Source organism: Rana temporaria, chromosome 1 (assembly GCF_905171775.1).
Source record: "Rana temporaria chromosome 1, aRanTem1.1, whole genome shotgun sequence".
Lineage (NCBI taxonomy): Eukaryota > Metazoa > Chordata > Amphibia > Anura > Ranidae > Rana > Rana temporaria.
This window is the reverse complement of record NC_053489.1, coordinates 485,064,566-485,077,316: the sequence shown is the minus strand read 5'-3', so window position 1 is coordinate 485,077,316 and position 12,751 is coordinate 485,064,566. Positions and strand designations below refer to the sequence as shown.

The 12,751-nt window shown below is 41.7% G+C and overlaps 1 protein-coding gene across 2 annotated transcripts in view; it reads right to left on the bottom strand.

The window, feature by feature from the left end:
- Positions 1 to 12,751, bottom strand: part of EMCN (endomucin) — a 183,872-nt gene that overhangs the window by 46,176 nt on the left and 124,945 nt on the right. Inside the window, exons 6-7 of one of the 2 annotated variants that reach the window (XM_040330027.1) lie at positions 8,586 to 8,609; positions 6,179 to 6,247 (exon numbers count right to left, since the gene is read on the bottom strand). In XM_040330027.1, coding sequence (XP_040185961.1) covers positions 6,179 to 6,247; positions 8,586 to 8,609 — 93 coding nt within the window. Of the gene's footprint in view, positions 1 to 6,178; positions 6,248 to 8,585; positions 8,625 to 12,751 lie in introns of both variants that reach the window. The other variant, XM_040330016.1, reaches the window with a different exon arrangement.

The window sequence follows — 12,751 nt, the reverse complement described above, 5'->3', positions numbered from 1 at the left end:
CTGCTAGATAGATAGTAGAGCCAAACCTGAGGGACCCCCAGACCCCCCCGAGCCATTGGACGGTATAGGACTTCCCTGGAGAATCTTGGGGGCCTGCCTTGCCATATAAATTTATTCAGGTGGGACTGGAAATCTAATAGAAGGGATTTAGAGAGCCTAACAGGAAGGGAGCGGAACAGGTAAAGGAGCTTGGGCAAGATTGTCATCTTCAGGGCTGTGATCCTGCCAAGAAAAGAGATGTGTAAAGGGGTCCAAAGCTTCAACAGAACCTTCAGTTTAGCAAACATCTTGGGGTAATTTGCGTGAAAGAGTTTGCGGTAATCTCCAGCCAGTTCGATGCCCAAGTATGAAAGAGTGTCTATCACCCAGGAGAACGCAAAACTACGCTTTAGATGACCTATCTCCTCGGGGGAGAAGCCAACCGGTAAGGCCACAGATTTTGAGACACTGACTGAGAGACCGGAGATCCTCGCAAAATCCGGACAACCCTGCCGTGTACCCCTACCCAAGCTAAAAAACTTTGAGCTGCACCCTGGGATTCGAATGCGCGTTTTAGGATTTTGGTACAGTGCCTGAAAAGCATGAAAAAACTCACCCTGGAAACCCATGCGGGGCAAAAGTGTGGATAGATAGCTCCAGGAGACGCTATCAAAGGCCTTATGGATGTCCAGACCTAACAGAAAAATTTTACGGGAAAATAAGTTGGCATCCTGGATAATGTTCGTTGCTAGGCGTATATTATCCGTGATAAGCCTATGGGGGATAAAACCTGACTGAAAAGGCGAGATAAGGGACGAGATCACTCCTGCTAGCCTATCGGCCATGATTCTAGAAAAAAATTTAGGTCGTTATTAATAACCGATATAGGCCTATAATTTTGGGGGAGAGCATGGTTTTTATTCGGTTTAGGAATCAGGGACATGTTGGCAAGCAACATTTCTTCTGGGAAGCTACCACCTTGCAGAACTAAGTTAAATAAATGGACTAACCTGGAGGATAGTGGTTCCGCAAATTTTTTATAGTATATCGACGAAAAACCGTCAGGACCAGGGGCGGAACCCGACTTTAGAGACTTAATAACCCCGAGGACCTCTTCTGGTGTGACTGGCACATTCAGTTTATCACGCTGTGCAGAAGAAAGGGAGGGGATAGGGATGGCACTGAACCAGGGGTCATCTTGCACTGAGGGCTCCGAGGGCCTTGCTGCCAATAGAGAAGAATAAAACTGCGTGAAGTGCTGAAGCACTTCTTGCGGGTGAGAAGAGGTCCGACCCGGCCCGACATCTAGCTTATAGACATGTGGAGGGCGCGTCTGCTGATTAAATTTTCTCGCAAACATGGACGAGGCCGTGTTGCTATGAAGCAGGAATCGCGCCCTAGACCATCTCAAAGCTTTCTCCACTTTATCCGAGAGCAAAACATCTAATTCTAGGCGTTTCTGTTCTATAACCTGTCTGGTAGAGTCTAAGTGCAACGAATCAGCCTTCTTATAAAGAAGATCTAATTCAGCAGAAAGTGATAGGATTTTGTGTCTATTCTGTTTGTTACGTGCCGAGGCAATTCCTATGAGTTTTCCCCGGATCACAGCCTTGTGGGCAGCCCAGACTGTGGTAAATGGAGTGTCCAGGAATGGCATTCTGTGCAAAGTATTCTACTATGGCCCTCTTAACATCCGACTCAACTACAGCGTCTGACAGGAGTGCTTCGTTAAGCCGCCAAGAGTATGGGGCAGGGGCTAAGCCAATAAATTTCATGGTAAAAGATACCGCTTGATGGTCGGACCAAACGCAGGGGTGAATCGAGGAGGATGAGGAGTTGGCCAAGAGAACCGGTGAGGTGTAGACATAATCCAACCTAGCTGAGCTATTGTGGGGATGAGAATAAAAAGTAAACTCCCTAACCCCTACATTATGCGCTCTCCATGCGTCCACCAATTGGTGATCAAGAAGGCATCTTGCCAAGGTCTTGGGAAAAGCCTTAGCATTGATCGCGGTGGTACACCTGTCCAGGTTAGCATTGGCAACCATGTTGAAATCCCCACCCACTATCATATGCGGGGACTGGTGCTGGGTCAGGATGGCAAAAAAAGAGCTGAAGAAAGAAACAGGGGCATCATTAGGGGCGTAGATACACGCGATAGTCAATTCTTTGTTATTCACAAGCCCCTTAATTATAACATATCTACTCTCCGGATCTCCAACAACCTGCCTAACCTCCATAGGAAAAGAAGAGTGCAAGAGAATGGCAGCGCCCCTAGACTTAGAGGTGTGGAGCGAGTAAAAGGCCTGAGGGAATTGTCTGTGGAAGAATCTAGGATGGGAGGATTGGGCAAAATGAGTCTCCTGAATAAGGAGAATTTTGGCTCCTAAGGATTTGTACATGTCAAAGGCCTTACGCCGCTTTACAGGGGAGTTAAAGCCCTTCACATTATGTGACACACATGTAACTGGCATGTGAAAGGCAAGGATGCTCTATAAGCAGGGATTTTGGATCAAAGATAAAAGACACACCTAGACCCCATCTTAAATCACTATCTGTCAGGGGCGCCACCACACTCCCGAGCCTAACCACAGTGAAGGAGAGGCAGGGAACATCAATTAGAGCATACATTTGTAAAGCACACAATCCAAGTTTAAAAAGGACACCAATAGTATCTATAGGAAGCCGTTGACCTGAAAAAAAGTAAACCATGTCTAAAAAACAACACAGTAAAAACATAAAACAAAAGAAATCACAGAAAAATAGAATGCAGAACATATGCATTGGATCAGGTAGATAAGATCACAACCTGATAATAAGAGAACCAAAACAAAACGAGACAACTAGGTCTCGAACCCAGCAGGTCCAAACAAGTGAGGGGGAGCGGCTCAATCACTTGTTCAAAGGGGCGAAAGGTCACAAATTTAGCTGGGTGGGGAGGGCATGACGCGGCTCCGGGGGACGAATACCAGAGGGGGAGCCTTTGGAATGATGGAAACGGAGCCAATAAGTAAATCATAAAAATGAAAAAAAAATAAGAAAAGTTCCATCACAAATGTAGTAGTTGCCAAAAAAGAGATTTAGAGAAGCCCAGTGTGGGGCATCTGTATTAGGCTAGTTAAGATTTCTGTCACCAGGGTCGTATCTGATCCTCCTTCTATCCCTGCGAGGTGGAGGTGTTTGCCAGATTGGAGCAGGTCTAGGTGTGGAGGGGGGTCGGCGAATCATGGCAGCATCCAAGAGGCCCAGCTTTACGAGGATCTCCTGTCCTTCCAGCAAAGATGTTGCAGAGTATGTCGTGCCATTGTGGGGGATTGTGAGCTTGAAGGGAAATCCCCACTTGTATCGAATCCTGGCAGACTGAAGGATCGTTGTGACTTCCTTCAGGCCTCTGCGTCTATCAAGGGTAGCAGGTGAAATGTCCGGATAGATCTGAATCACATTATCATCCAACACAATACGTTGTTTCATGCGAGCTGCTCGTAGGATCTCTTCCTTAATGAGAAAGTCCTTCATACAAAGGACTATATCCCTCGGGGGCTTGTCCGGGGGTGGCTTTGGCCTGAGAGCTCTGTGGATGCGATCGCAAGTGAATGCAGCAGAGTCACAGTTTGGCAGCAGAGATTTAAAGAGTTTGATGACAGTGGGAATAAGTTCCACTTCTGTTTCAGGGACCCCACGCAAGCGTAGGTTATGGCGTCTGTTTCGATTGTCAAGGTCCTCAATTTGGGACTGCATCTGAATAAATGCTGAGGACAGTGAATCATATTCCCTACTAAGATCCCCATAAGCTAGTGCCAGCTCGTCATGCTTAGTCTCGAGGAGGTCGGTCCTGGAGCCGAGGGCCGCGATCTCCTGGGAAAGCGTGTGGGAAGTTTTATGGAGTTCAGTCTGGAACTTCGTGGCTAGTTTTTCATACATGGACTCTAGACTAGCATCTAGGTCAGCCTTGGATAAACCAGACTGGTACTCACGGTTTGCCTCCAATTGCCATGCTGCGGACGGACGTAATGGTGAGGTCTGCTGCGGCGTGCCTAGCAGGCCTGGATCCACGGCGGCGCCATCTTGTGACATGCTGTCCTGCTCCCGAGCACGGAGGAGATAGTGTGTCAAAGTGTGCTGAGCCGGGCCCTGGGACTTTTTTTTCTTCGGCGGCATGCACTACGGAGTTGCGGCTAGAGGGGTGTTAAAATGGAGCAAAAAGCCGATCTGTATTAGCCCTCCAGCAGTGATCTGGGTCCCAAGTGGAGCGGAGCTACAGCCTCAAGCGTCCATCCCGGTCAGCGCCGCGCATGCGCCCCGATGCTTGAGAAATTTTAAGGCATTTTGCCAGAGCACCCCTGAAGAAATCTCAAGGCACCCCAGGGTGCCTGGGCACCCTGGTTGAAAAAGGCTGATCTAACCTATGGTGACCATAACAGCTAAGAATGCCACAAGCTTTTCTTTCTAAGATAATTTGTTCACAAATGCTAAAAGGCAGCACCCTTTAGCTCTAACCTAAGGATGAGGAATGTGTCTTTTTACTGTCTTTATTGGTAGCAGAAATAATCCAGCATGCTTTGCTTCATCAAAGAGCTGTAGTTGAATGTTTTTTTTTGTTTCATAACATTTTCTGTAGTTGAATGTTAGAAATGAATTAAACTCTCGTTTTTTTTTTTTAATTCATAGTACATAAATGAATATTTCTTGAAAATAAAAGAAGAAAAGAGATGACCTTTAACCTCCCTGGCGGTATGTTTATTTCAGAAAAAAGGTGCTGAAAGTGGTACCATTATTTGCAACTAAATTTGGCGTTTTATACTGTAGGCCTGCAATTCTTAGGAATAACTCACTTAAATCTGACCAAAGAGTCTAGTAGGCATCCCGGGTATGAATTTTTTTTTAAAACAAAATTATAAATTATAATATAATAAATAATTATAAATAATTATAACAAATAATAATATAATTATAATAAAAATTATTCAATAATGTAATCAACTCAAAATCACTGAAATTTGCTCAGTTGCAGAATTGTCGCTGTCATTACTTTTATTTTTTTATGACGAATTTCCCCACAAATCGCTATCACACAATTCTGCAAGTGATTATAATTTATTATCGCTGTTTTCTAGCTGCTCTAAAACCATTTTTGACATAAAGGGACACTTTTGGTTGCTATGGACAATCTACAGTTTGCAGGGAGAAAGAACCGTTTTTATTATATAAAAGTACATGTAGGGCACTGGGCAGACCACTAGGGACAAGGGGGGGGGTGTATTTTTTACATACAGTACTGTAATCTATAAGATTACAGTATACTGTATGTAAGCTGTTTGTTTACCTTTTTGAATTTGGCGCCGTTCTGCGCTCCCGTGCATCGTAACGTTGCAGGGAACGGAGATCGGCGGCACACAGAGGCACTGTGTGAATCGAGCGAGGACCCGCTCGCTCACACAGCGCGGTGGCATCGCTGGATCCAGGGACAAGGTAAGTAAACCAAGCCTGTGGATCCAGCGAGGCGAGCCCGAGTCTAAATCGGGGTTACCAATCGTAGCTGAAAAATTTAACCCCGAGTCAGACTCGGGAAACCGCCAGGGGGGTTAAACAGAATGCAGATTTCTAAATTCATACTCATCCCTATGGAAGGGATATCAGCAACTTGACTGACTATATACCTATGCTGTACAATTATTAGTTTTATCATTTGTTTGCTTTATAAATTATTTAATTCCATTTGAAACTGTTTTGTGATATGATGTCATCTAGTAAAGAACAGTTACAAATAGGTATATAATTCATAGAATTGACTACAGCTGATAGAAGTTTTGGATTGTTAGAGCTCTACTGTAGTCCCAAGGGAGGGGACGAGAACGCTGACTAACCCCCAGCTAGAACAGCTCGGATGATGGGGGCAAGCTTACTGAGGAGGAACAAGAAGTGAGAAATTCAGACAAAGAAAAAAACATTTTGAAGGGAAATCGAAGGAAAAAGTAAGTGAACCAACAATGCACTAGCTTAAAGGAACATATTTAGAAAATAAAAAACAAACCTTTACAACCCCTTTAACAAATGTCTTTCTGAAAAATCTGCCCTGTCAGATGATGAATTTGAGACAGGGTTGTAACAGATTCAATAGACAGACTCAACCCTCACTCTGTAGTCTACTCAAAATCCTATTGTCTTTTAATCCACAACCTTGTATTCAGATGATGCTTACCTTCGTCATTTATTGCAGGTTTTTGTGTTTTTCTACTTGGCATTGTACTTGCTTCTTTACTGGGAACATCTAGTAAAAAAAAAAAAAGAATAAGTAATAAAATAAATACTGTAAGTAAATTCATGCAAATGACTATCATTTATTACTGATTATAATTTAAATGTGTCTTGTTTAAGGAGGAACAGTGTACCATTAGCTTTTAGGGTCATTTACTATTGGTTCGATCAAAAAGAACAATGCACATTTATCACATGTCTCTTTCTTTTAGAAGCCCTTTCCACCATAGGTGTGCACAGCCTATTGCATTAGATTGTGCACTATATATATATATATATATATATATATATATATATATATATATATATATATATATATATATATATATACACATATGTTGCACAATCTAATGCAATAGGCTGTGCATATATATATATATATATGTAGGGCAGAGGATGGTGTCAATAGAGCAGAGATTGTTGTTAGTATTTTATTTTTATTATTATTACTTTTTTGCAATTCATTTTTTAATTGTTACAATATTTCTATACAATAATGTATTACAGGTATTATTTTTTTGTAATTTTTTGGGAGCCCCTTCAGGGTGCTTTCATAAAATATCAGCCGTATAAACAGACCCCTGATGTTTCATTTTTGGGACAGAGAAAGGGACTCAGGACAGAGATTCCCCAGTCCCTTTCTCTGCAGCCAAGCAGCAGGGGAAATCTGCACAGCACAGGGTGATTAGCTTTCCACCCATTTACAAATTTTTCTAGTGTCTGTGTGTGTTTAAAGTCAGTTGGTTAAAGGTGTTGTAAAGGTAAAAAAATGTTTTCCCTAAATAGCTTCCTTTACCTTAGTGCAGTCCTCCTTCACTTACCTCATCCTTCGATTTTGCTTTTAAATGTCCTTATTTCTTCTGAGAAATGCTCACTTCCTGTTCTTCTGTCTGTAACTCCACACAGTAATGCAAGGCTTTCTCCCTGGTGTGGAAAAAGCCTCTTGGGAGGGGGCGAGCAGGAGGGTCAGGACACTCTCTACTTTGCAGATAGAGAAAGGAGCTGTGTGCTAGTGGGCATCCTGACACTCCTGCTCGCCCCTCCCCCCTCAAGAGGCTTTCTCCACACCAGGGAGAAAGCCTTGCATTACGGTGTGGAGTTACAGACAGAACAGGAAGTGAGGATTTCTCAGAAGAAATAAGGACATTTAAAAGCAAAATGGAAGGATGAGGTAAGTGAAGGAGGACTACACTAAGGTAAAGGAAGCTATTTAGGGAAACATTTTTTTTACCTTTACAACCCCTTTAAACCAAAAAACACAGATTGAAACAAAAATAAAATTACACTCGCATCTTCCAAAAATCTTCTATGTTTAACCACTTTAGATCTAGTCATAAAAACTTATGATCCATTTCAACCTTTTGGGGTTGTGTATCTAAATGGGGACTTTATGCCACTTAGAAAAAAAAATTAGCTTGTCTAACAAACAGAACAGATTTTTCTACAAAGAGAAAAAATATTATGATGAATAGCACCACACCAAAGCAGTGAACCATTTAATTTTTTAACCCAGGCACCGACAGCTGATGAGGGATGGTTTTACCTTTTTGGGTCCCCTTAAAAAGGCAACAATGCCTTCAAAAAAGATCTCCTCCACCACCCACGCTAATCTTATTGGCTACGTTTTGCTCTTTTATTTTAAATGGACTTATGCTAATACCTGTTAAAATATTTTATCACTACTGACCTCCTAATGAACTCTCCATAGAATATATGGAATATTTATTTCTGCAGGAATCACAAGAAACTTGCCTCCAAAAAGAAGCTCAATTTGTCAGAACTTTGACAATATGAGGCATGGTTATAGAAGTAAAAGACAAGACTTTGGCCAAGTGCTCACCCCAAAATTTATTTTAGAAGGAGTTCTTCTTAAAGGGGTTGTAAATATTTAATTTTTTTTGCTGAAATGACTGTTTATAGGGTATAGAGACATAATAGTTAACTGATTCCTTTTAAAAACAATTGAATAGATAAAAATCAATCATATAATGTACCTGCAGTTTCTAGTTTAGTTTTTGCATGTTGTTTCCTGCCTCTCCGCCTTACAGAGCATACAGAGCCATAGAGCAGTGATGGTTTGGAAAACAAAACTAGAAACTATACACAGAGTAATCACACCTCCTTGATTAGTGACCACAGAGAGAAAGTCCCCAGTACTGTGGTTATCAGGAAACAGACAACCAGGAAGTGTGGAGATCAGAGAAGAATTACAGCAACTTGAGTGCAAAAACAAACAACGAGGACATGAAAACAGCACTGCATTAAGGTAAAGGAAGCTATTAAGATAAAAAAAAAATCCTTTACAAACCCTTTCAATATAAAACCCCACGTAAATTGATGTATTTGCTTACCATGGATACTTGGAGATGTTGCTTCTGTAACAAATAAACCTCCGAAAAAAAAAAAAAAAGTAACAATAATATTTTTTTCCAGAATCCATAATGTTTTGCAAGAAACACAACATTCTTCACATACAGTATGTACTTGTCAGTTTTAATTTACCAGCCTTCTACAATTATATACTAATAGGTACCTATGTAGTAGTATGTAAAATGACCAGAAGACATGTTTACTCCAAACTATTGAATGAGCCATAACACCAAACTAAAAAGAACATTGGGGCAGATTCAAAGAGAGAGTACGCCGACGTATCTACTGATACGCCGGCGTACTTTCAAATTTTCCGCGTCGTATCTTTAGTTTGAATCCTCAAACCAAGATACAACGGCATCTGGGTTCGATCCGACAGGGGTGCGGCTTCGTACGCCTTTGGATCGTAGGTGCAATACTTCGGCGCCCGCTGGGTGGAGTTTGCGTCGTTTTCCGAGTCGGGTATGCTAATTAGCTTTTTCCGTCGATTCAAGAAAGGTACGCGCGGCCGTCGCATTCTCTTACGTCGTCGCTAGTCGGCTTTTCCCGGCGTATAGTTAAAGCTGCTATTTTGCGGCGTATAGATAGACTTGCCATGTTAAGTATGGCCGTCGTTCCCGCGTCGAAATTTGAAAATGTTTTTTTTTGCGTAAGTCGTCCGTGAATAGGAAAGGACGTAACTCACGTCTAAGTTCAAAAAATGACGTTGGTGCAACGTCATTTCGTGCAAAGCACGGCGGGAAATTTAAAAACGGAGCATGTGCAGTTCATTCGGCACGGGGACGCGCTTCATTTTTTTTTTTTCGCTGGACGCGCTTCATTTAAATGAATCACGCCCCCAACCCGCCCAATTTCAAATACGCCGCCAGAAAAACACTACGCCGCCGTAACTTACGGCGCAAAATCGCTGAGGATTCGAAATTCCGCCAGGTAAGATGCGGCGGCGTAGCGTATCACTGATACGCGGCGCAAGTGCAAATGTCTGTGAATCCGGCCCTTAATGTACAATTACTATATGTTATATTAGTCTAAAGCTCAGGCTAATTTGTAACCACTGTGAATTGATTATAAAAGCAGATCTCTGACACTGGATCATGAACCCAAAAGGGGTCCTTGGTCATTTGAGTACATGAAGGATTAAAAACCTTTGTCACGTTTTTCTTTTTGTCTTTGTCCCTGTTGGCAGAGCCCCCCTTACTTTCTGTTCGAGTTGTGGGAAGTAAGACAAAAACCTCTCTAAAACCTACACAGGCATCAAATATGTGGAAAGAAAGCGCAGCATAGCATAAAATCCTTTTTAAAGTCCAAGTACATTCACATGTTTTGGTCTCTCTCCTGACGTAGTTATATAAACGTACATAATACAGGCTCACTCCAGATCTGTCAATACTGCACGCACACACCCAATGTAGTGTGGTGACGATAATTTTGATTTTGATAAAAAAAAAAAATTTTAGAAGATTTTTTTCTACATGTATACACGTGGGGTTATTTATTTTGGTATTTGTTGGGTTACATGTATATTTTATTGTATTACACTAAGTTTTATAGATTCTTGATACAGAATGTCACATGTCATTATCACTGCAGGATCACTTATCATACTGGGTACCAGGATATAGAGATATCTGTAACGGAATGACCCGGGACAAACAGAGACTTTGGAAGGATAAGGGGTAATCCTGTGCCAGCGTCATTAATAACTCTTATGTCTAGGGTCACCTTATGTCCGATAGGGCCATAGGGTGACTGAGAAATTATATCCTAAATTACAGGACAGGGGACATTACTGATAGCTCATATTGCAAAGTGTTGGTTTATTCTATGACTCATCTCTCTGTGTAGACTGTTGACATGTTAAATAAGGCTGGCTCTTGAAAGGCCTTTCAATGTGTGATAACACTGTTTAAAGCCTATTGATGCTCAGAGGTGTGAATACCTTTTATGCGGAGACAGAACGTCTGTCTAAAGATGTGGATTGAGAGGGATTTATTGTGTGATGGTGTTTTGTTTGAATTCTGTTAATGAAGGAATGTGACTTCTCAGGTGCAGTGATAATTATAGCCCGGCGCCGAGAAGTCTGGAATGTTTAGCAATTAGCCATCTGAAGGTGTATTGAAGCCCCCCCAGGGTGTGAGGTGTGGGTGGAGAGTTTGATTGTTCCTTTCATGCTTAAACTGTATATAACCTTGAGAGCTAACCATTAAAGTGGTCTTTCATTTGAAACCAGAACACAGAGCTGTGTGTCTCGTGTCTGGGGGGAATTCTTATGGGTCGTGTTCGTTTGCCTGATTGTGGAGTGTCGATAAGCTGTCGTGGGTTGATGGAAGGTCGTAAACGGTGGTGACCGTTACAATATCATTGTAAATTTATCACACACTTGAGATCATCTAATATACACCTGTAGTAATATACACATAGCGCTGTAGTTTTTCACGTTTTTATTTTTATTCAGGTCCCTCAATTTTATAGCAGCTGGACAGGATTAAAATTAGTACTATTTTGGAGCGTCTATTTTGTACTATTTTGCAGGATCTTCATTTTAAATTTTATCAATTAAAAAAAAATACTGGTGAAGGCCCCAACACTTCCTCATTTTATCCAAAAATTAACTACTGAGTTCCCATCTGGAGATGGTTTTAAGGCCCCTTTCACACTGGGGTGTTTTTCGAGCATTATTCGAGTGTAATTCGAGCGTTTTTCGAGCGTTTTTCGAGCGTTATTCGAGCGAAGCCTCATCTGCAATACCAATGTGCTGGTAAAGCACCGCTAAGACCCTAACGTTTAGGGCGTTTTTGCAGTGCCTCAGTGTGAAAGGGTAAGGCGTTTTTACAGCGCTTTCAATTCATTTTAATGGAGAGGGGCGTTTTTGGAGCATTTTTTTCAGCACCCAAAAAGCTACTCCAAAATTGCTGCTTGCAGGACTTTTCTTTATGCCCCGGCAGTGCAATGCCTCAGTGTGAAAGGGTAAGGCGCGTTTACAGCGCTTTCAATTCATTTCAATGGAGAGGGGCGTTTTTGGAGCGTTTTTTTCAGTGCCCAAAAGCTGCTCCAAAGATGCTGCTTGCAGGACTCAGTGTGAAAGGGTCCATTAAGATGCATGGAGAGCGTTTTATGAGCGTTTTAATAGCGATATTTTTAACGCTAAAACGCTGTAAAAACGCTTCAGTGTGAAAGGGGTCTTAAGGGGTTGTAAAGGCAGAAGTTTTTTTTATCTTACTGCATCCATTCAAACATGGATCTGTGATTCAGTCCCACCCCCTCTCTCTCCTTATTGGCTAACTGACTTTGATTGACAGCAGCGGAAGACAATCAGGAGGGAGAGTCCCGGATGGCCGAGGCACTCGTGCACATCGCTGGATCAAGATGGGGCTCAGGTAAGTATTACGGGGGCCGAGGGGGGCTGCTGCACACAGAAGGCTGGAAAAAAAACTTCTGCCTTTTCAGACAATTTTTCCCTTGTCTGTTGTCTTCAACCCCCTTTTTTTCATATTGAAGACACCTGCTTCTATATCTCTGGTTAGTAGACATGGTTTTCAAATTGTAATTAAGTGCCTGTCTGTTAAATTAAGAAATTGTCTGTTTTTTTCAAACAGCTGTAAACATATGTTTTGTACGCATTGTATTTTTTGAATTGTAGATATAATAAACCTATATACCACTTTCTCCTGACGAAGGGGAATGACATATAATCTTAAAACGAGTAGATTGTACATTTGCACAAGAGTGATGTAAACAAAGTGGTTCTTTATGATCTCTTGTGTATACATATTATTGAACTGTAAACTTGTGATACAAACTTCCTATGTATCTATGTTTTTAGAATTTGTATTATTAAACTTATATAATGTTTTCCTTTTTTTGTCTATATATACACGATTTTTGGAGTCATTGGCTTTCAAAAGCCCGCCAGCGGGTTCCTGTTTTGCTGTTTCTTACAACCACTTTAGCCCCATACACACCATCAGATTATCTGCAGATTTTTTTCTGCAGATTTACCAAAACCATCTAATAGGAGGTCAAACCTTAAGAGTTTCAATTTGTATGCAATCAGGCAGGCCCTTGTACTACATGGTTTTGGTAAATCTGAAGACAAAAATCTGCAGATAATCTGATGGTGTGTATGGGGCTTTAAGGTTTAACAAAA